This window comes from Myxine glutinosa, chromosome 10 (assembly GCF_964187855.1).
Source record: "Myxine glutinosa chromosome 10, kmMyxGlut1.1, whole genome shotgun sequence".
Taxonomy (NCBI): Eukaryota; Metazoa; Chordata; class Myxini; order Myxiniformes; family Myxinidae; genus Myxine; species Myxine glutinosa.
Genome location: NC_136270.1, coordinates 136,090,854 through 136,115,464, shown reverse-complemented (window position 1 = coordinate 136,115,464; position 24,611 = coordinate 136,090,854). Strand labels below are relative to the sequence as shown.

The following is a 24,611-nucleotide window of genomic DNA, read 5'->3' as shown; positions in this document are numbered from 1 at the left end:
GTTGGGATGGGTAGATAGAAGTTGGTCCATATTATCAGACAGCGAGATGTAGATGGAGTCATCACTGTTTGGTGGACGGTACAACACACATATGAACAAAAGGTGGGAGCGAAGGGGAAGCCATAGCCAAAGGTATTCCTGGGGGTGAGGTGGAGAGAGGGCAGTGCAGGGTGAGTGAGGAAGAGTTTTTTATAAAGATAGCAACCCCCCCCTCCAGGACGAGGCTCAGGTCTATCATACCGGAGGAGGGAGTAACCTGGGAGAGATACCAAGGAATCGGAGACATCACGAAGGAGGAAAGTTTCTGTTAAGCAGATCACATCTGGTTTGTCAGAAGGAACCTGTATGGAGAGATCAGTCAAGTTTGAGCGAAGGCCCCGGATGTTTGAGGTCCATACTGTTAAAGAGGAGGGGGAGCATCGGATACAGAACAGGGGGGGGGGGGGGGGAGCGGTAGGGTAAGTTGTGGAAGAGGAGGAAGAGGTAGGGAGAGCTGTTGAAGGTGTGTCAGAGATTTCAGAATAGCTTGGAGAAAGGGAAGAATGGGGCGGACAAAAGGTTTGATGGTGATTGGGTGAGGCGCAGTGACGTGTTATTTGAGGAGGGGGAAGAGTGAGGCAGAAGGTTGAGGGAGATGAAGGTGAAAGTTGGAAGGGGGAAGAAGCGGGGAGGACGCTTTGAGGAGGAGGGGTGAGAGGGGAGTCTAGGAGGGGAGGAGTGATGGAGAGTCTCAGAGGGGAGGGGTGTGGGGGGAGTTTCGGAGGGAAGGGGCAAGGGGGGAAGATTTGGAGGGGAGGGGCAAGGGGGAAGATTTGAAAGAGATGGGTGATGGGGATGATTTGGAGGGGAGGGGCAAGGGTGTAGATTTATAGGGGAGGGGTGATGGGGAAGTTTTTGGAGGGGAGGGGAAAGGGGGAAGATTTGAAAGGGATGGGTGATGGTGAATATTTGGGGGGGAGGGGCAAGGGGGAATATTTGAAAGAGATGGGTGATGGGGAAGATTTGGAGGGGAGGGACAAGGGGGTGGATTTGGAGGAGAGGGGTGATGGGGAAGTTTTGGAGGGAAGGGGTGATGGGGAAGTTTTGGAGGGAAGGGGTGATGGGGAAGTTTTGGAGGGAAGGGGTGATGGGGAAGATTTGGAGGGGAGGGGTGAGATTGGATTTTGAAAAATGTACGATTAATGGGAAACGAACATTTATTGCAAAATGAGTTTCTTGAGACCTTCGAGTCAAAAATATGTTTGAGGACGTTGAAGGATGGGTGGAGTTCTGGAGAGTTTAGGGAATGTATGAAAGAGACACTGCAACTGTAAGAGATGGAATTTTTTTTGGAATGAATAGATTTGGTGAGCAAGTCGAAAGCATCCTTTTGTAGAAGAAGAAGAAAAAGGTGTTATAGTATATGACAGAATACAGTTCTTCAGGGGACAGTTGAAACATTTTTTAACGACATGAACACGTGATCACGAACAACGTGGTTTTTTTTTTTTGGTTTTTTTTTTTTGAGATGAAAACAGAGAGAGACAGAGACAGAGACAGAGACAGAGACAGAGACAGAGACAGAGACAGAGACAGAGACAGAGACAGAGACAGAGACAGAGACAGAGACAGAGACAGAGACAGAGACAGAGACAGAGACAGAGACAGAGACAGAGACAGAGACAGAGACAGAGACAGAGACAGAGACAGAGACAGAGACAGAGACCGAACGTGAAACGTGAAAAATAGAGACCGAAAGTAATTGCGAGCGCAACAGCTGAGACAGAAACAAAGCCTCAAGCCAAGGTCAGACACGGTAGCCTACTAGTACTACACTAGGCCTCAGAATACGCGACACGAACTAACCGACGATTCTGTACACAGGTATGAAAAACCAACACCAATAATACTATTAAAGACACACCAATTGTTACACACACCGAAAGAAAGATAGTTTTGACAAAAACACAATTGTGAAAAGTTGCTTAACTTCCAAAGCGTGCACGCATGGACAGCTTTGAAGAGACGTGACCTCCAATCTTGCGCATGCGCAGAAAGCAGAAAGCCAGAAAGCAGAAAGCCAGCTTTTCGAGATCGGTGCCGGCGATAGATATACGCATCTCGCTATATCGTATATGAGATCGGTGTCGGTGTGTGACACCTTTCCCTGTGAAGGGAAAGGTGTGTGCTGCATGTGTAAGAAGTGTTATGATTTATGGGAGCGAGACATGGGTCATGAATGTAGAGCAGCAACGAAGGCTGGAAAGGGTGGAAATGCGAATGGTTCGGTGGATGTGTGCAGTATCGTTGAGAGAGGAAGACAAATGATGAATTGCGAAAGATGATGGGAATAGAGCCTGTGATGGATGCTGTGAAGAGGAACAGGTTGAGATGGTTTGGTCATGTGTTGAGAAAGGATGAAAGTGACTGGTTGAGAAGAGTGATGGAAATGAATGTAGAAGGAAGTAGAGGACGGGGAAGACTGAGAAAGACTTGGCTAAAAACGGTGGAAGAAGAAATGCGGGCAAGGGGGTTAACAAGGAGAGATGCAGAAAATAGGGCAAAATGGAGAAGATTGTCATGGGGACCGCAAGGCTAACCCCCGCTCTAGCAGGGAAAATGGCCTTAAAATGCATGTTGTTGTCATTGTATCCATGACTGCTCCTGTACCAGGTCCGAATTGGGATTGACATCCATGACTGCTCCTGTACCAGGTCCGAATTGGGAATGACATCCATGACTGCTCCTGTACCAGGTCCAAATTGGGAATGACATCCATGACTGGTCCTGTACCAGGTCCGAATTGGGAATGACACCCATGAATGGTCGTGTACCAGGTCCGAATTGGGAATGACATCTATGACTGGTCCTGTACCAGGTTGAATTGGGAATGACATCCATGACTGCTCCTGTACCAGGTCCGAATCGGGAATGATATCAATGACTGCTCCTGTACCAGGTCCGAATTGGGAATGACATCCATGACTGCTCCTGTACCAGGTCCGAATCGGGAATGATATCAATGACTGCTCCTGTACCAGGTCCGAATTGGGAATGACATCCATGACTGCTCCTGTACCAGGTCTGAATCGGGAATGACACCCATGACTGGTCCTGTACCAGGTCCGAATCGGGAATGACATCCATCACTGCTCCTGTACCAGGTTGAATTGGGAATGACATCCATGACTGCTCCTGTACCAGGTCCGAATTGGGAATGACATCCATGACTGCTCCTGTATGAGCAGAGCTCCATGACACCCATGACTGTACCAGGTCCGAATTGGGAATGACATCCATGACTGCTCCTGTACCAGGTCCGAATCAGGAATCGGGCAAAAGTAATAACGAGAATAATAACAGCATAATAATAATAACATTACAGTGCAGTATTGGAAAATACTATTATAAATAATAATATTAACAATGAAAATTGGACCTTGGGTTTTGGAGCTCACCTGGATCAGGAGCAACAGTCAATCAAACCCCTCAAATACCCTGATATTTTTAATGCCGTGAACAAAGTTTGGTACATCACGGGCGATGAAGATTGTGATCAAGTTTCATTGAAATCATGAGTGTAGTTTCAGAGAAGATGGCAAATCCCTATTTTTTGGGGGGGTGGGGTGGGGGGGGGGGGGGTTTATCTGATATGTCCCATGTTCTGCATTTTGTGCAAGCATCAACGGTGATTGGTCAATCAAAGTCGATAAAGTATCAGTGACAATTACAAAGGCCTATCGCTCCTTCCATGTGATTGCCTTGTCTACTTTGTCCTCTTCCTCCTCCTCCTCCTCCTCTCTTAATTTTTAGCCTACCATCAAACACGCCATGACGCTCTACAGAGTGCATCGAGTGCGGTTCTTCTCATACTCGCCGGAACCCGTGTGCTGTATGGCATATGACAATGACGCTGCTTCTCTGGCTGTGGCACGCAAAGGAGGTTCTCTGGAGGTTTACAACATGGCAGACAACTTCTTCTGTGAAAGGGTGAGAAAAGACAACCATTCATTTACTCCCCTTCCCACCGCATTCATGTTGTTGTTTCCTGTGCTTACTTACTCACTTTTGGAAGAGTAAGCGACCCAAACGAGTGCGTTTAGCAGAAGCTTTGAACTCTGAATGTAAAATCGAGAGCACATTGTGGTGTTTATTGTGAAACGGAATTTTAACGTAGGATGACACGTGTGTATCATGTACCAGGATCCTTTATGAACAACTTATCCGGAAGCTAACCGGGGCACGGCTCTCAATCATGAGGGTGTACAGCAGAGCACTCGGGTAGCAACTCCCGTTGGAATGCTGAAGTGGATGACCTTCCCTCTTCATTTGAATGGCCTTGATGCCCTTCAATGTGCTCATGTAATGTTGATATCATTTCAGACCGTTCCGGGACACGGTAAAGACAGCATCCAGGCGCTGTGCTGGGCTGCAGGGAAGCGTCTGTTTGCTGTTGGACTTGATGGGATTCTGACGGAGTTTGACCTGCGGCGCTTGCGTGTTCGCACCTCGATGGATGCTTATGCTGGGCCGTTGTGGTGTCTGGCAGCAAGCCACCTGGGTAGCAGTCTTGCTGTAAGGTTCATGATGCTGCGTTTGTCCATCAGCTTTTCTCTCCGTACCATCCCTGTCGTTGACCATACTGCAATGCAGACCACCTTGTCATTCGACTGTTCTACTTTTTCTGTGTGCCAAGTGTGTAGTCTCTCGACAACCACAAACGGCTCTAATGACAGAAATGTACCATTTGTTGCGTAAATATTCTGTCGCTGCAGGTTGGTTGTGAGGATGGATCCATAAGAGTGTATGAACTGAACTCTGAGGGAGCACAGTTTAACAAGGCCCTCGAACTGCTGAAAGGTGTGGCATCTGGTAGTTTATTCGCCACTAAAACAAACTCGTATTTGATTGTATTTGAGAATATTGTGTTTCAATAGTTTGAAAAGAACTTTATTACAGTCGTTAACAAGACTGGTTTTTCCTGAAGCTTATTAACTCAACTGGACTACTGTCCAGTTGAGTTCATCGCATGCTGAACCCTCCGGCGTCCGTCGTCTGTCGGCCGTTAACTTTTCGACGTCAACACTCCAGCGTCCACAAATATCGACCGATTCTGATCAAACTTGCCATGCAGCATCCTTGCCCCAAGGACCAGGTTGGTATTACATTTCAGCCCGATCCATTGTAAAATGGCGGCCTTAGGTGACCATTTTGTTTTTGGTCATGAAAACGATGTTAACACTCTAGCGTCCACAAATATTAACAGATTTTAATCAAACTTGGAATGTTTAACCCTTACCACACAAGGGAGGTTGCTCTTGCATTCCAACCCGATCCGTCACAAAATGGCCGCCATAGGCCGCCATATTGTTTTCAGCTCCGATACGACATTAAGACATTTCACTCAGGCCAACAGGCATTTCACTTAGGCCAACTGGCACGGTCTTCAAGCAGCCATCAATCATCTGGACTGGTCTCCCATCTCTACCGCCTCTGACATCAACTCGTCCTGGGAATTCTTCCAAAGTAAATTGCTCTCTCTCATGCACAGATTTATCCCATCTCGTCTTCAGTTGTCATACCCTTCCCTCCCGTCCATGGTACACGGAATCTTGTGGTGAGGCTGTTGCCCAGAAACAACTTGCCTTCGTCTCCTGGAAAGCAAATCCAACGGAAGGAAGTCTCATTTCCTTTCACAAAGCCCGAAACAAGTGTGTGTCCATCCTCAGGAGAGCCAGGAAACAATATCTCTCCGTTCTCAGGACAGAACTCTCTTATCTGCCTCCCTCTTCCAAATCCTGGTGGTGTCTGGTCAAATCTGTTTCTGGTGTTTGTTCCCCCTCCATCCCCTCCCTCACCTCAAACGGCCACACGGCTGACTCCGCACGTGAAAAAGCTGAATGCCTCAACTCTGTGTTTGCCTCTAAATCTTGTGTCCCAAACCCATCCCTCTGTACCCAGTCATACCCAGCTGCTCCTGGACTCTGTGTCCTTTCCTCCTGACAAGGTGGAAAAGTTTCTGTCAACCCTCGACTCTGATTCTGCAACTGGACCTGACGGCATCAGCCCACGTGTCCTAAAATCCTGTTCTTCTGCTCTTTCACTCCCTCTCTCTCTGTTCTCTTCACCCTCTCTTTTGCTCAAGGTCATCTGCCATCTGCTTGGAAATCAGCCAACATCACTGCTTTACACAAAAAAGTTGCAAAAACAGATCCTAGCAACTACAGACCACTCAGCCTTCTCCCAATTATCAGCAAAGTCATGGAATCCATCATTGCTTCAGATATGAAATCTTTCCTCTTCTCCAATGGCTTGATCTCTGATCATCAATTTGGGTTCAGACCTGGTCACTTTACTCTGGACATGCTGCTTCTGCTTTCTCAACAATGGATGGAGATCCTCAATGCCAAACAGGAAATTAGAGCTGTCTCCCTTGACATATCACGTGCCTTCGATACGGTCTGGCACCCCGTTCTGCTCACCAAACTCTCCTCCTTTGGTATCCATGGAAATCTCCACGCATGGCTGGCGGACTTCCTCTCGAGTCGTAGTCAACGTGTGGCCCTGAATGGGTTTCTCTCATCTCCTCTTCCTGTTCAGGCTGGAGTTCCCCAAGGCTGTGTTCTGGGCCCTGTGCTTTTTCTTGTCTTCATCAATGATCTCTCTGACTCTTGAAAATCCTCTCCATCTCTTTGCTGATAACTCTACTCTGTCGCTCCATCCCTCATCCCGCAGATCGGCAGTCTGCAGCCTCTTCACTCTCTGCAGACCTGGACAAAATCAAAGACTGGGAAAACAAGTGGAACATGTCTTTCAATCCTGACAAATCTCACACTCTGACGATGTCTCTCTGAAAAGACCGACTGGACAAACCTCCCATCCACTTTCTGAATAATCCTTTCCAAAAAGTTCTGTCACTCAAGCTTTTGGGTCTCACTATCTGCCATGATCTTTCCTGGGAAAACCACATTTCAAATCTGGCCTCCAAAGCCAGTCGCCGACGGCATCCTCCGTCGTGCGAAGTCCTTCCTTGGTACACCTGAGCTCCTCACCACATACAAGGCTTTCATCCGCAGCTCAATGGAATACTGCTCTCCCCTCTGGGCTGGTGCTCCTGCCTCACACCTAGCTCGTCTTCACGCTGTTGAAACCAAAGCGTTCAGAATCATTGGAATCTTCCGCGACGAAGCTAACTCCAAGGGCCTTTCACTCACTCACCGCAGGCAGGTTGGTGGTTTTTCCGTCTTCTACCGACTCCTCTCCGGCCTTGCTACCCTAGCTCTCTCTGGGCTCTGTCCCCCAAATATTCCTACAGGTCGCACAAGATCTGCCTGCAACCCTCTTGTGGTTAAATTGCCAAAATCAAGACTCTCTGCTCACCTTCACTCCTTCATTCCTCTTTTCTCCCGCCTCTGGAACAAACTCCCTCACTCTCTTCAATCCCACTCCTCCCTCCAGGTCTTTAAAATAGCTGTTCACCACCATCTCTTATCTTCCCCCATCCCAAACCTTGATCTTTTCTACCCCCGCTAATTTCACCCCAAATCCACTTTTTTGAAATACCAACTTCTGTCCTGGAAGTCCTTGGTGTCCTTGTGTTTTATACTTCTCCCACCCCCCCCCCACCCCCCTTCCCACACCACCTCCCCCCAAGCCCTCTCCCTCCCACGCATCTCCCGATATCCCTGCTCTCAAATGTTGTGTTTGTGTGCTTCCCCTACTCTCCCCATCTTGTCTACCGCTCCCTCCTTTTATATATTTTCTTTGTCTGTTTGATTTGTTTGTTTGAGGCTCTTTTATGAGCCTCGATTCTGTATACAAAAAAAAAAAAGACTAGCGTCCACAAATATTTATGGATTTTGATCAAACTTGGTGTGTGAGACTCTTACCACACAAGGTAGGTTGCTATCGCATGTCAACCCGATCTGTCACAAAATGGCCGCCATAGGCCGGCATATTTTTGTCAGCTCTTAAGAAAAGCACAATAATTTAGGACTTTAAAGTTGTCCAGTCAGTTCAGTTGAGTTCTGCTTCCCTGGATGCTCTAGTTGAACGGCTGTTATACAAATCGCACGTACAAGTATGAAGACAGATGTCGGCCAATACCTGACTTGTTTTTATTTATATATAACATCAGACAGACACAGGCTAACCCCTGCTCTCGCAGGGAAAATGGCCTTAAAATGCATGTTGTTGTTTGTTGTAGACAGACACAGCTTGTCTGATGTCATGTTATTGATTCCACCAAAGTTGCTTGTTGACTTTGTGGAACGCAACGTCTCAGAACACTGAGCGCCATCTTGTGATGTTACTTTTCTTTTCAGTCAGTGGGGCAATCGAGGATTAATCTTACCCCGCCCACGTCCCTCACCCTTCCCTCCATGGGATGCCAACCTATGGATGTTTGTCCATGCTCTATCCTCCAAATGCTGATTGTCAAGCGAGGAAGCGATGTGCTATGAAATGACTCCGCCGGGGTTGGATTTGAACAGCTGACATTGTCATTTAAGTTGTTATGGGCAGGAACAGTGCTGCCCAGGACTGTTGTTGATGTGAGCTGGTGAAAATCTGCGTGGTTATTGCACACTACTTCTTTTGCATGGACCACTGGTCTGTGGTTGAGCCCCATGTAGATCTTTCTCTACTTCTTGTTGCAGGTCGCGTATTGTGTCTGTCTTGGGCCCCATCAGACCTGCAGCTTGTTTCCGGTTCCATTGGGTTCATCCGAATTTTGGACATCAATTCTGGTACGACTGTGAGTATCAGTTCATGGGGTTGTTTCACGCGTGTCATCATTTTGACAAAGGGATATAAATCTAGAACCCACTATCAGGTCGTCGACCTCGACAAAATTGGCATTGGTGACGCCACCCGATGCACCTCCGATGATACTTTACGACATGTGCACCTTCACTGCCACCGGTTTTCAACCCTACGCCATTTTGGAACCATCTCGCCTCTTGCTTTCAAAGTCTCCATCAGCAAATATCCATGACAATGCTTTTATTTATTTAATTTGTATATGTTCTTTCTCATGTCATGTGAGTGCTGCCTTTTAGTCTTTTAAGGTAGGAGATTGTTGTTGCCTGTGAAATGTGACCCTGATGCTCTCTTGCAAATGATGAACCAGATTTGAGGGAATCAAGTGTAGAATATAGAGTGAAGTGGTACGCTTGGAGGATTCATGCGAAGCGATGCTTAAAATGAGTCGGATGATTAGGGGAGGGTATGCAGGATTGCAGGTACAAACTGGATGATGCAAAGTGAATACCTCCATGCTTTAGATCTTTGAAAAGTGTGGGGCGTTCGCAAGATTATAGGGATTGGGTATTCACAATTAATATTTTAGTACGAGTTCCCTTACACAGATTGTTCGCTCTTTCACGAGCCTCGACCTTGTATACAAAAAAAAAAAAAAAAAAAAACTTTGATGGATAAGCCGGCCATTAGGCTTGACAGGCCTGCACAATGGTTGCCAACCCATCATTGTCCATGCTCTATACTTTGTTTTATATACTGAGTGTCGAGCAAGGAAGCAGCATTACCTCAAAGCCTTTGGTGCAACTCGGCCGGGGTTCGAACTGCCGCCCTCCCAGACTCGGGGCTGATGCTCGAACCATTACACCTCCGAGTCTGCAATAGTCCAAGGTGTGGCGGAATAATGTATTGTTACGCTTGTTGGGGTAGACGGAGAATCCCATTGTAAAGATAGGATTATATAGTTATAGCATGGACCGTGGACATGCAAAAGACATCTCAATGCATTTAAGTAGGGAAACTGGAGCTTAAGATTGTTTGTTTGTGTCTTCACACGAGGGGTGAAGCTGTGTTAACTAGTTAGGGATTAAGGTTAGTTCTCCCCAGTACGTGATATTCCCTCTGTGATCTTGTCCCTACGTTTTTACAACTACAACCAGGCCAGCCATGCAAAGCCAACATTAAACAACAATAACTGTCCACTGCATGCAAACAGGTTCCCAAACATTTCCAATCGGTAAGTAAGCCACGCCTTAATGAACACTCACGCCAAGAAAAGCCGGCAGGCCACGCGCCAAAGTTCGTGATTGGTCGAGAGGAGCGTAGGGTGATTTGAAAGCGCCTTGCAATTGGTCGGGGGGGAACTTCGGAGCAAGACGCTTCAAGAGGAGTGAGAGGAAGAAGAGCGCGTCTCTTTCTCGGTGTGGGTTTATGGAGGAGGAAGGCAGTGCCATTGTGTGGTCCTGGAGCTTGGAGTTTGGGGCACACTTTTGAAGAGAGCGGGGAGCTCTTGGCTGCGTGGGCAGAATTGTGAGGTATTGTTTTGGCCGTGGTGCTCTTCAGAGGCGTAGGAGGCCACGAGCGAAGCAAAAGAGGCTGTCCTGTCTGCTTGCCTCACGCCGGTGGCTACTTCGGGCGCGGGCGCCATCTTGTGCCGGGTTTCCGCCGGAGGGACATTGAGCTCTGGGCCTCGTCCCCAGCTGCAAACTTCGCAGGGGAACCCGTGAGGCCAGAGCGAAGTGCCTGCACTATAAAAAGTGAACATTTATTTTGTCTTTCCCCTTGTCTGTATTTGATTCCGTATGTGGAGGTACCTCACATAGGAATTGGTTTTGACATTTTCGTCTTTGATTTATTTTCGTTAAATCATTACTGTTGAATTTCCTTGTCATGTCTGTTCGTTGTGGGTTCCAGATTAAACCTGTGTGTTTCGTTGAATTAAACTTCTTTAATTCCTTCATTCCCACGCGCACCAAAAATAACCGTCATTTTCGGGGGGTGCCTTGGAGTTAAAGCTGGTTCGACTATTCGTCCAAGGCTGGTGTTCATCGGCTACGGGCAGGACATTATAATACGGGATGTGTATATACAGTCAAACCTGCATGGAAAAACCACTCGAGGGAAACGGAAAATTGGCCTTTATAGTTTTGCTACAGGTTTGCGTCTTTCTGTGCACGTTTACTGCCGCCATCTTGGCCGCCATTTTCTGCAGCACTGCGACGATATTCAAGCACAAGTATCCAAAGGCCTCCTTGTCCGCCCTCAACGAGCATACAGTTTTACGCCTCAGCTCCTGGAACAGTTCAGCTCTGCCATCGAGCCTGGCCTTGTGACTCTGGTCGATGGTATCAAGCATCTCGTGAGAGACAAAGTTCTTCTTCGCCCGACGGTGGGTTCCAATACAGCCAACGGCAACATCAAGGATGGTGGGCTTGAAGGCACTTCACAACTCCTCAGGATCCCCCGAAGCATCCAGACCCCCAAAAAACCCCGCTCAACCTGCTCCAAAACTCCTCAACTCCTCCTCTCCTCCTTGACCTTGCCCACATCCAGCTTGGGCTGGGATGATGGCCTTCTCTTGGATTTGAGCTGCAACTTCAGAGTTGCTACAACAAGCCTGTGGTCAGTGCTGAGGAACTGAGCACTCCGGTAGACCCTGCAGTTCTGGAGCATCCGCCATAGACCATCAATGAGCACATGGTCAATCTCCTTGGCCACACCTCCAGCATTTGGATACCAAGTCCAGCAATGAGGCTGTGGGCTCTGAAAACATGAGCCAGCCACCCTAAGTCCATGACTTCTTGCAAAGCCGAGGAACTTACGGTTGGGCCACCTGGACACTGCTATAGCAACTCCCTGGGCATGTTAACCGTCAAAGCGACACACACATCCACAACCCGACCCAGGAAAGTTACCCCGTGCTTTTCCTCCCATCATCAAAGAATGGGGGTCCTGATGGCTTTGCCCCAATCCCATCACCTGGTCAGGGCAGCTGCACAGGAGGTACTCCCACGGAGTGGGTTTGTTTTTGTTGTGTTACTTGTGCCTGTTGCGGAATGATATGTAATGGTGGCCGGAGTGCAAACCAACCTGATTGAAAAAAGGTAACCCGACTGCAGGAGGATGTCCGCAGGCACATCTTGTCCTCCACTCCCTTTATTGTATGTTTTATGTTTGCTCTTATACGAGCCTCAATCTTGTATACAAAAAAAAAAAATTGAAGACGGTTTCTTGCAAACTAAGCCTCATGGTCGGTGCACAGAACCGTTTTTTTTATCACAATTAATACAAGATGCAAGGAGGTGACATTAGCTGCTTGTGATGTGCAATGCGCTCAGAGTAAAACGAGTGTTTATTTCCATCTGAAGGATGTCTAATAAACAAAGAAGATATAAGCCCACCTGACACTCGGCCCAGGCTTCAAACTTTGGCACACATGCGGCTGTATCGTCGAAGAAACTGTTCCAACCTGTCGCGTGTGTGTACGTATGTGCGAGGAGAGCTCGGCGGGTGAAGTACCAACTGAGAAAATGAAGGTGTGGAGGTTGAAAGAGGTGACAGTGAGGGAGGCATTAAAAGAGAGGCTGAGTAGGGTAGAGGATGATGTGGTTGAGCTTGAAAGTGGTTGGATGTCAATGAGAGATGGTCTGTTGGGAGCCGTTGGCGAGGTATGTGGATGGACAAAAGGACCACCGAGGTACTCGGAAACATGGTGGTGGGATGATGAAGTTGGAAAGAAGATTGACGAGAAGAGGAAGATGTTCAAGGAGTGGCAGAAGGCAAAGGGTATGGGGGCAGAAAAGGCAGAGCATTAAAGTTATAAGGCAGCCAAGAAGGCTGCAAAGAGAGGTAGCAAAGGCACAGGAGGCATGCAGGAAAATGTTCGGAGAACGCTTGGATTCAGAAGAGGGTCAGAGAGCAGTATTCAGGATTGCAAAGCAGATAGTGAAAGAGAGGTGTGATGTGATGGGGGTGAGTTGCTTGAAGGATGAAGTGGGACAAATCGTTGTGGACCCAGATGGAATTAAAGGAAGATGGAAAAGATATATGGAAATACTGTTGAATGCAGAGAATGAATGGGATGGCAACAGAGAGAGTAACCCAGTTTTAGGACCGGCAGAGAGAAGATAACCGAGAAGGAAGTTGAGGAAGCGATGGAAGCAATGAAGAGTAGAAAAGCGGGAGGGCTGACGGGAGTTGTGGGAGATATGTTGAAGGCAGCGGGAAATTGGGGTGTGAAGAGAATGACAGAGATCTGCAATCTGGTGGTGAAAGAAGGCCGCATTCCAGTGGATTGGGAACTGAGTACCCTCGTCCCTCTATACAAGGGGAAAGTGGAACCACACCTTTTCCCAGGAAAGGTTTCCTGGGAAAACCACATTTCAAATCTGGCCTCCAAAGCCAGTCGCCGACTGGGCATCCTCCGTCGTGCGAAGTCCTTCCTTGGCACACCTGAGCTCCTCACCACATACAAGGCTTTCATCCACAGCTCAATGGAATACTGCTCTCCCCTCTGGGCTGGTGCTCCTGCCTCACACCTAGCTCGTCTTCACGCTGTTGAAACCAAAGCATTCAGAATCATTGGAATCTCCCACGATGAAGCTAACTCCAAGGGCCTCTCACTCACTCACCGCAGGCAGGTTGGTGGTCTTTCCGTCTTCTACCGACTCCTCTCTGGCCTTGCCCCCCCCACCTCTCTCTGGGCTCTGTCCCGCAAATAGTCCTACAGGTCGCACAAGATCTGCCTGCAACCCTCTTATGGTTAAACTGCCAAAATCAAGACTCTCTGCTCACCTTCACTCTTTCATTCCTCTTTTCTCCCGCCTCTCGAACAAACTCCCTCACTCTCTTCAATCCCACTCCACCCTCCAGGTCTTTAAAACAGCTGTTCACCACCATCTCTTACTGCGGTACCAAAAGGCGAACCGAAGTTGCGGATGGAGGAACCGTTTGCGGCGACCAAGGCGGGGCCGCATAGGGCGGCCTGTTTGTCCTGCACCGAGGCGGGTATCACGCTCAGCTGAGCGCCGGTGTCACACAAAAAACGCCGCCCGGACTCCGTGTCCATGATAAACAGAAGGCTGCCTGAATGGCCGATGCTCATGGCAGGCAGCGAGCGCCGGCCTGGTCATTTCCCGACCTGCCGAAAGTGCAAGGTGGGCTGCACGTTCTGGCCTTCTGCCCGAACCTGGCGTGGTAATAGCACATGGTCCGCTCTGGTGGAGGCTCCGGCGGTCGCGCCGGGTTCGGTCGACGGGGCGTCACGGCGGCCGCTGCGTCAGTGGCGCGGACTCAGCCGGTGGAGGCGCCGGTCGTGGCGCGGGCGTTGCCTCGGTCGGCCCAGGGTCCCAGGCGGCCGCTCCGACATGTCGCCTGGCCGAGAATTTATCGGCCTCCTTGGCCAGGGCGCGAGTGTCCGTGATGGGCGAGTTAGCCAAAGCTAACCGTACCTGCCCGGGTAGCCGCTGGAGGAACAGCTCGCGGAAGAGGAAGTCCGTGCTGTGGTCACCGAGAAGAGCAAGCATGTGGTCCATGCTTTCGGATGGACGGGCCTCGCCCAGCTCCGGGAGGTGTAGTAGTTGTCGTGCGCGTTTGGTCTCCGTGAGTCCAAACGCACCGAGGAGTCGGCCTTTGAGAGCACCCTATTTGTCGGCGTTCGGCGGGTGCTGGAGGAAGCTGAGGACCCGGGCAGCGGAGGAGGCGGTGAGCGCAGAGACCACATGGTGGTAGCGCGTCGTGTCCTCCGTAATTTTCCGCAGGGCGAATGGAGAATCCGCTTGAGCAAACCAAACGGCCGCGTGCGACTCCCAGAAGCCCGGTAGCTTCAAAGCTGCAGCTGACTCAATCGCCGTGTTCTTAGAAAGGGGTCACCAATTGTGGGGGCTGTGCTCGCACGATAAAGAGACAAAATGGACGACACAGGAACGAAGTTTCACCGAGCTATTTATTTAGCTCAAAACCAAAGAACTCAAAAGCACAATGAATCCGCTCCTCAAACGGGTGGCAATTTATATCGCAAACTGAACACACAAAAGCCACGCCTCTCAGGCGGGGCGTGGTATGCAAAATAGGTAAGTCACGCCTCTCGTCGGGGTGTGGTATGCAAGGCAAGTGGTCGCCCGAGAAAGGCAAGTCTGGACACGCCCTGGCGAGTCCGGACATGTGACCGCTCACCGGTTGCGTCATCGGCCGGTGCACGGTAATTGTCATGCTTCCGGTAACCGCTACTATATATATATATATAACCACCTTTAGGTAGCCACGCTTGTTGCGTATATATATATATAATGTTGCGGATTTGAGAATCCTGTTGTAAATATCACCCTCTGTAAATAGTAATTCTTTGTAAATACCTCCATTTGTGTAAAGGTCAAAGGTCGTCCCCTTAGCTAGTCCATGTACAAGAACGTAGCCAATCATAGAACCTCTCAATAGTTATTTCTTTATTCTGTTAGTTTAAGGCTCTGTTTCCCATTAATTGACTCTGCATTGCACCAAATGGAATAATATAGGTCCCCTTCAAGGATTGCATTTCCCAGCCAAACTCTCCCTCTCTGTGCAAAACCGCTTGACAAGCGTGGGGTGCGCGCCCTCTCAACTGGCCCTGGTTTGGAAGCGGCGTTCGCCGCCATCGTGAATATGTGCTCTGTTTGGACAAGAAGGGCGGGGTCGCCGAGAAGAGACAAGCCCATGGCGTGCTACGGGGGCGGGGCTGTTCAGCTCCATACCCAAATAAGGTAACAAGACCGTGGCATTGCCATATAAGGCCACAAAACAGAGCACGGGGGCGGTACCAAAACGGCCGAGGGCGTGTCACGCCCCCGCTTGAGAGATGCGTGCGACAATCGCGCAAAGAGGGTACATGCTACTGGGCTGGTACGAGAAGCCGGTACGTGCTGCTGAACTGGTACGAGAGCAGGGTGCGTGCTGCTGAGCTGGGTTCGAGGCTGGAGCTGGGTTCGAGGTACTGGAGAGGAGAATCAGAGAGAGAGGAGAATCAGAGAGAGAGAGAGAGAGAGACAGAGACAGAGACAGAGACAGAGACAGACACAGACACACGTGGGTCGGAACGGAACCTCGCCAGATGAACGAACCTCATGCCATTCCTGTCATCATCCCCGTGTAAGTCTGACTGTCGGCTGTCTGTTCTGTCTGGGGAATAAGTTAAGCCTGAATTGATAAGCTCGAATTGCACTGTCTTCTTCTTCTTCAAGTTACTTTCGTTTTCTTTCCTTCTCCCTTGGTTTCTTTGATTGTGTAAATAGTAGTTAATAAATCCCTGTTCTTCCTACCTTTGCCTTCTTTCCTTCACATCCGTTCGTCTTTGTGATTTCCCCCATTGAGTACCTGTGGCGCGATTTCGGCCAACGTTCAGGATCGGGTTAGTCTTTGCTAATGGTTCGAACCGCGGGCTGCTAAAACCGCTCGGCAAAATACCATCTCGTCCGTGGTTTAGAACGGAGCTATCCACCGGCTTCGTGGAGAGGTTGGCGGAGGTGTACGGGACTCCCTTGACCAATCACCTCGGCTAATCTCACCCCACAAAGAAGCGGGATAGTTCCAGTACCGGGGAGATGGCCAGCTTAACAGGACAAGGGGATTAACCTCCCCTTGCTAATGGGAGAGCCGTCCCCCGTTTCCGTAACAATATCTATTATAATAGCCGTAGATGATTCTGTCTGTTGGACGTCTGTCTGGGGTGTGGCTTTCTCGGTTTGCAGAGTAGCTCCACCCATAGCTCCACCCATTCTGGGAGAGGCTTCATATAAACAAATATCCACCATTTTATTAACTCGCATAGCTTTGAGGCCTGTTTTGTAGGCCCATGGTGTCTTGCTCTCTCCCAGTTTTATTTCAAATCAAATTCGATATATCATTTCATTTTTCAGTCGCTAACATAGTTTTAGACTCGGTTGAAAAAAAACGGGAAGAAAATCCGATGAAAGTTGCCCTTTATAGAACGAAATGAATTCTCAAAGGCCTGTAACTTCAAGGCCATTGAGTCTCTCTCATGCCTTTATCTCCAATCTAACTCACCATATGATTTCATTTTTAGCGATGGTTTTAGACTCGGTGTCAGCAATAATTGAGAACATTACACACACGCGGTAAAATGCAGATATATTTTTAAAAATCGTGTCATGATGTATCATACACCGCCCAACATGACACCGACGGCAACGTGTCGACATATATAAAAAATTCGCTTTTGCTTTTCTGTTAAGATATATTACTTTTTCGTTTGATGACGGTCATCACAAAAACGTCAACAATGATGCTGACATATATTTCTTCGTTTTTATTTCATTCAACATTATTATCCGGAAGTAAAATATGTTTCGGGAAATTACCGAGAGATATTTCTTCGTTTTTTAAAATTAGTTATGTGCGCATACACTTTAAATAAGTTTATTTGAAATCTTTAATTTTCCACAATATAATTTACTTGCCATTTATCATTTGATGATTATGAGACACTTCCTCTTGAGGATCGTGACAATTCATGCGCTGCGTGGAAACTTCTATTTCCAAAATGAATGAGACGATCGATGAAGAACGCAGACTTGAACAGGATGTAGCAAGAAAACGAATGAGGGGCGAACGAGTCCATCGACGAACGTCAATGCAAACTTGAACATGATGGAACAAGAAAAAGAACGAGACGGGAGAAAAACGAGAGAAACTAGACGGGGAAAAGCCGATTGGAGATGAGAGTGAGGAGCGATTGGAGGGGAGTGTGAGGCGCGATTGGAGGGGAGTGTGAGGCGCGATTGGAGGGGAGTGTGAGGCGCGATTGGAGGGGAGTGTGAGGCGCGATTGGAGGGGAGTGTGAGGCGCGATTGGAGGGGAGTGTGAGGCGCGATTGGAGGGGAGTGTGAGGCGCGATTGGAGGGGAGTGTGAGGCGCGATTGGAGGGGAGTGTGAGGCGCGATTGGAGGGGAGTGTGAGGCGCGATTGGAGGGGAGTGTGAGGCGCGATTGGAGGGGAGTGTGAGGCGCGATTGGAGGGGAGTGTGAGGCGCGATTGGAGGGGAGTGTGAGGCGCGATTGGAGGGGAGTGTGAGGCGCGATTGGAGGGGAGTGTGAGGCGCGATTGGAGGGGAGTGTGAGGCGCGATTGGAGGGGAGTGTGAGGCGCGATTGGAGGGGAGTGTGAGGCGCGATTGGAGGGGAGTGTGAGGCGCGATTGGAGGGGAGTGTGAGGCGCGATTGGAGGGGAGTGTGAGGCGCGATTGGAGGGTGTGGGGCGCGATTGGAGAGTGTGGGGCGCGATTGGAGAGTGTGGGGCGCGATTGGAGAGTGTGGGGCGCGATTGGAGAGTGTGGGGCGCGATTGGAGAGTGTGGGGCGCGATTGGAGAGTGTGGGGCGCGATTGGAGAGTGTGGGGCGCGATTGGAGAGCGTGGGGCGCGACTGGAGAGGGGCGCGGGGCGCGACTGGAGAGGGGCGCGGGGCGCGACTGGAGAGGGGCGCGGGGCGCGACTGGAGAGGGGCGCGGGGCGCGACTGGAGAGGGGCGCGGGGCGCGACTGGAGAGGGGCGCGACTGGAGAGGGGCGCGGGGCGCGACTGGAGAGGGGCGGCGATTGGCGCGACGGGGTGACTGGCGAGGAGGGGCGATTGGCGCGACGGGGCGACTGGCGAGGAGGGGCGATTGGCGCGACGGGGCGACTGGCGAGGAGGGGCGTTTGGCGCGACGGGGCGACTGGCGAGGAGGGGCGACTGGCGAGGAGGGGCGACTGGCGAGGAGGGGCGACTGGCGAGGAGGGGCGACTGGCGAGGAGGGGCGACTGGCGAGGAGGGGCGATTGGCGAGGAGGGGCGATTGGCGAGGAGGGGCGATTGGCGAGGAGGGGCGATTGGCGAGGAGGGGCGATTGGCGAGGAGGGGCGATTGGCGAGGAGGGGCGATTGGCGAGGAGGGGCGATTGGCGAGGAGGGGCGATTGGCGAGGAGGGGCGATTGGCGAGGAGGGGCGATTGGCGAGGAGGGGCGATTGGGGCGATTGGCGAGGAGGGGCGATTGGGGCGATTGGCGAGGAGGGGCGATTGGCGAGGAGGGGCGATTGGTGCGACGTGGGATTGGCACGAGGGGAGGGGCGATTGGCGCGAGGGGAGGGGCGATTGGCGCGACGGGAGGAGCGATTGGAGAGGAGCGGAGCGTGAGGCGGGATTGGAGAGGAGCGGAGCGTGAGGCGGGATTGGAGAGGAGCGGAGCGTGAGGCGGGATTGGAGAGGAGTGAGGGGTCACATATTATGTGAAATAAATAAATTGTGTTCATTACACCATTTCTGGATCTGATGACTTGCCAGTAACCATCTATCTATAATTCCAGTAATCTCTGTCTGTACGTTTGTACGTTTGTCTGTCTGTGACCGCTGTTTCTCGACAACCACGGGTCCGATATACTTTTAACTTGCCAGGTATATTGCTGGGGACCCGAGGATGTGCCTTTTCAAGGTTTCATATTAATCGGACAATTACTTACCGAGCTATGTCCAAAAAACGATTCAACCAATCAGAGAGCAGCGAACGATCGCGTGTGCCGAACGTGGCGGACACACTCTGCCTCGGATGGCACATTTGAGAGCGTATTCATTTATTTCACGTTTGCAAACTATGTTGGCGTTAAACTATGTTTTACAACTAATAAAAACGAATTTGCGATTCATTCGCTTTCCTGCGCGTTTGTGCACGCGATGGCGATTTCTTTACCAAACTCCGGAAGCCGTTCGCTTTGGACCAAACCATTGCATGTAAATAGAGGGGGGGGATTGTCACCACTCGCAAGCCGTTCGCTTTGGACCAAACCATTTCATGTAAATAGAGGAGGGGGATATAATTTTAGATATAGATATAGTACGGGCATGCCCTAGTTTTGTAAAAATGAATGTGCGGCATCTTACTCAATATGTCGAAATGTCACACACGTCCATGCCCGTGGGATTCCCACGTGTGACCCCACTAGTATATATATATATATATATATATATATATATATATATATATATATATATATATATATAATCATTAACAACAATTTACAAGAATCAAAGTGAGGCAGTCTGTACCAATGGAACAATAAATCTGTAAGAGGAAAGCGTCTGTGATAGCAGAATAATTTGAATTTCCTCTATGCAGGGAAGTGCATACAGCAGATGGCGGTTGGACGTCGAGACTATCACGCTGTTTCCTCGGAAACCATTGTTTGGGCCGTGGGCTGGCTCGATGGTGGAGTGGTCGCTGGTGCAGAGTCGACTGGCAGGGTGCAGCTGTGGGAGACGACTCATGGTACTCTGCTGCACACCTTTGATTTGTGCTCTGTGGACATTCGTTCCCTGGCCGTGGTTAAGGTACAATGAAATTTGCTGGGCCTGCCGATTCCATTATCGTGCATTCACACATTTTCCTGTCATGACGGATGTACAAAAGACTAAACCAAATGAATCGTTGTGCGTTGGCTCGTGTTTGTCGATTTTCCCTTTGGGACCGTGCCGACAGGGTGGGCACAAGTTTTACGTTGGCACTGCTGAGGGCAGGGTGTACGAGTTCCAGCTAATGGACACTTCTGCTGGAGTCGATCGACAGTGGGTGTCCAGGAGGAGGTTCCGTTGTCACTCGCACGATGTCTGTGCACTAGCTTGCTGTGAGGACTTTGTGGTGTCTGGTGGTGAGTGTCTCCTTTGATCAGTAGACAAAATACTTGATTGAAGTACATTTGGTGAACAGTCGTTAAACTTGTTTTAACCGGAATGATTGTTTTATAAGAACTTAGCAGTTGTTTAAATAAATGCCTCACGGTGGCTTAAGATGCATTTTGATTTATTTTTTTGAGGTTGATCTAATACTCAGGTTCTTGGGGAAAATACCGGGAGCATAAAAAAAGCCCCTTTATACACAGTGCATTCGGAAAGTATTCAGACCCCTTCACTTTTTTCACATTTTGTTTTGTTGCAGCCTTTTGCTGAAATCGTTTAAATTCATTTTTTCCCTCATCAATCTCCACTCAATACCCCATAATGACAAAGAGAAAACAGGATTTTAGAAAGTTTTGCAAATTTATTAAAAAGAAAAAACTGAAATATCACATTGATATAAGTATTCATACCCTTTGCTATGACACTTAAAATTTAGCTCAGGTGCCTCCCATTTCTCTTGATCATCTTTGAGATGTTTCTGCACCTTGATTGGAGTCCACCTGTGGTAAATTCAATTGATTGGACATGATGTGGGAAGGCACACACCTGTCTATAAAAGGTCTCACAGCTGACAATGCATATCAGAGCAAAAACCAAGCCACAAGGTCGAAGGAACTGCCTGCAGAGCTCAGAGACAGGATTGTGTCGCGGCACAGATCTGGGGAAGCCTACAAAAAAAATCTCTGCTGCATTGAAGTTTCCCAAGAGCACAGTGGCCTCCATAATTCTTAAATGGAAGAAGTTTGGAACAGCCAGGACTCTTCCTGGAGCTGGCCGCCCGGCCAAACTGAGCATACGGGGAGAAGGGCCTTGGTAAGAGAGGTGACCAAGAACCCGATGGTCACTCTGGCTGAGCTCCAGAGATCCTGTGTGGAGATGGGAGAAACTTCCAGAAGGACAACCATCACTGCAACACTCCACCGATCTGGGCTTTATGGCAGAGTGGCCAGACGGAAGCCAAACAGTTCAATCTTGGTTTCATCAGACCACAGTATCTTGTTTCTCACAGTCTGAGAGTCCTTTGGGTGCTTTTTTTGCCAACTCCAAGCGGGCCTTCATGTGTCTTTCACTGAGGAGAGGCTTCCGTCCATTCCAGGGACGGAACGCACATTGATGAATCGTCCTGCCTGTGAAACATCGGAATGAATTGCATCCGTATGATGTAAATACTGTGGGACTGTTTTGCCAATGGCATCTTGAAGAAAGAGACTTATGGAACCTGGAAATGACTAAGATTCCCATAAATGAGACTGTCATCTTGAGATGTAAATCAGGACATTGTACACCAACACTTTCGTATAGGAGCAACAAGATGGCAGCTTGCGGTTGAATCCCACTCCCTTGAAGTGGAACTTTCCCACTCGGCAATAGGTCGATTGTGGTTCGGTCAGGAGCGTTGATCATGGATGTGAGCTATGGAGGGTTGATGGCTTCTTATGAATACTTTGAGTCCATGTGTTTTTTTTGGTGTATTTCCATCGTTAAGGTTTTCATTAGACCCTCGTATTCAGGACTTGCTGTTTGCTTGAAGAACCTTGATCAGAGCTTTTTCTCATTGGAAGTTTTGAAAGAGAAATGTCATGTTTCACATATTTGATCTCCCCTCTGCCCTACCTCCCCTCTGCCCTACCTCCCCTCTGCCCTACCTCCCCTCTGCCCGACCTCCCCTCTGCCCGACCTCCCCTCTGCCCTACCTCCCCTCTTAATGTTGCCACAAACACTATCCTCCCCTGACACATTGTGCTTCAGGACTTGATGCCCAGATCACCATACGTCCATTCAACAAAGCGCAGGAAGACGTGTACAAAACTGTTCTGCGGAGAATATTCTTTCCGCACGTAAGTGTGTTTGGTCTGCACTGTTTGTCCAGACGTGTTGTTGCATCAAATAACAAACGTGGCTTCCAACTGCCTACTTCCAGTAAACTCGATTTATTCTTCAACTAGCAAAAGTACCTAGCGTTGCCGGGTAACAATGAGTCGCTTCCTGATGGGAATATGAAGGGAGGGCGGAGGAGTGAGGGAGAGGAGAGGAGAGGAGGGGAGGGAAGGGAAAGGATGGAGGAGAGGAGGGGAAGGAGTGGAGGATGGAGTGGAAGGGGTGAAGGATGGAGTGGGGGGAGTAGAGGATGGAGTGGGAGGGGTAGGGATGGGGAGGGGGAGGAGGGGAAGGGAAGGTTAATATATCGCACAAAAGTGTAAGTGAATAAAAAAAAATCGGTATGTAAAAGCAAAAAGGGAGCTCTGTCTACTGTAACGCCATGACTTGCAAAAGCAGCCTGAATAGTGTTCGCCAAGTGGTGGTTAATCGTATTCAAAAATATATGCAATCTGGGTCCATCATCAAGAGGAAATTTTAAAAACAGACCGCAGGTACAGTGGAGCAGTGGCGTATCGAGGAAACGTAGGGCGTATCGAGAAAGCAATACCCCTGGAGCTCACCTGGTAGAATAAACAGTATACTGCACTGACTAAAGGTATTTTAAACCAATTTAAAATGGTACTTCAAAAATGGAACAAACTTTGGTACTTCATGGGTGATGAAAATTGTGTTCAAGTTTCATCGAAATAGCATGCTCCCCTTAACTTCATTCCAGGTGAGCTAAAATAATGATGCTCGGGTCGAGATGTCAACTTCCAAATTGCCACCCCTCGTGTGTGTGTGTGTGTGTGTGTGTGTGTGTGTGTGTGTGTGTGTGTGTGTGTGTGTGTGTGTGTGTGTGTGTGTGTGTGTGTGTGTGTGTGTGTGTGTGTGTGTGTGTGTGTGTGTGTGTGTGTGTGTGTGTGTGTTGGGGAGTGGGGGGATGTGTGTGTTTGTGTGGAGGGGGGAGGGGTGTGTGGGTATGTGTGTGTGTGTCCGCGAGTGTGTCTGTGTGTCCGCGAGTGTGTCTGTGTGTCCGCGAGTGTGTCTGTGTGTCTGTGTGTCCGCGAGTGTGTCTGTGTGTCCGCGAGTGTGTCTGTGTGTCTGTGTGTCCGCGAGTGTGTCTGTGTGTCCGCGAGTGTGTCTGTGTGTCCGCGAGTGTGTCTGTGTGTCCGCGAGTGTGTCTGTGTGTCCGCGAGTGTGTCTGTGTGTCCGCGAGTGTCTGTGTGTCCGCGAGTGTGTCTGTGTGTCTGCGAGTGTGTCTGTGTGTCTGCGAGTGTGTCTGTGTGTCTGCGAGTGTGTCTGTGTGTCCGCGAGGGTGTCCGTGTCAGGGCTGTAACCTTTTTACCATTTGAGTTTTGTCAAATTTTTACCAAAGCTTTATTATGAGAATATGGAGAATAGTCAGGGCCCTTAGGGATATTTTGGGGCCGTTTGGTTCAAATTCTTCCAAAAGCACCAAATTTGGCCCAGATGTTGCCCATGCCATACTCTTTCGATTTTTGACGGGCGCCAAGACGGGCGCCCCCCCCCCCCCCCCGGGGGCCCCATATTGGCGAAATACTAAATGGCCGCCACCCGGATTAGAGGAAAATCGGTTAAATAACCAAAAGGGTTGGAATCATGTATGATACCACTTTTCAGGGGTTTTCGAGGTCGAGGAATCCAATTATGATGTTATTTTGATGATTCGAGGTCAAGTTCAACCCTCAAGGTCATCTTAAAGGTCGTTTTTTGAGTCAAACATGTCGGTTTTTGAGTTTTTTGTCAAGATTTACACAAGGTTCACCATTTTATGTTTCTGGGTTGGGTAATCGAACTCTGACCTTATTTTTGACAATTAGAGGAAATATTTACATGTCTATTTCCTAATTTTCAGGCATATGCAGTTCATCAGTCTAATTACAAATGTACGGATTTTGATGTTTTATGAACTGTATGCCATATCCTTGTGTTTAATTTTTGTGCGATCATGATCCGGGTTCATGTATACATGTCAAATATGACGTCATAGGTCATGTGACCTGGTGGCCATATTGGATTTTATGAAAACCTTAAAAATGGATCCCTGCCTTCATTTTTCGATCGATTCATTTTGAAGTTTGACCACTTATAGTACGCCATGTGATTGGATGCATATCCTAATTATGACGTCATAGGTCATGTGACATGGCTGGATGGACCGGTACGGTCCCCGGATCATACCGCCTTTGGCGCCCGTCAAAAATCGAAAGAGTATGGCATGGGCAACATCTGCGCCAAATTTGATGCTTTTGGAAGAATTTGAACCAAAATATCCCTAAGGGCCCTGCCTAGAAGGCAA

At 49.1% G+C, this 24,611-nt stretch overlaps 1 protein-coding gene across 2 annotated transcripts in view; it reads left to right on the top strand.

The window, feature by feature from the left end:
• UTP4 (UTP4 small subunit processome component) overlaps positions 1 to 24,611 on the top strand; it is a 69,525-nt gene that overhangs the window by 16,085 nt on the left and 28,829 nt on the right. For both annotated transcript variants that reach the window (XM_078786169.1, XM_078786168.1), the window contains exons 3-9: positions 3,793 to 3,969; positions 4,363 to 4,554; positions 4,755 to 4,839; positions 8,637 to 8,726; positions 19,872 to 20,083; positions 20,232 to 20,400; positions 22,178 to 22,266. In XM_078786169.1, coding sequence (XP_078642295.1) covers positions 3,811 to 3,969; positions 4,363 to 4,554; positions 4,755 to 4,839; positions 8,637 to 8,726; positions 19,872 to 20,083; positions 20,232 to 20,400; positions 22,178 to 22,266 — 996 coding nt within the window. In that variant the 5' untranslated portion in view covers positions 3,793 to 3,810. The remainder of the gene's footprint in view (positions 1 to 3,792; positions 3,970 to 4,362; positions 4,555 to 4,754; positions 4,840 to 8,636; positions 8,727 to 19,871; positions 20,084 to 20,231; positions 20,401 to 22,177; positions 22,267 to 24,611) is intronic.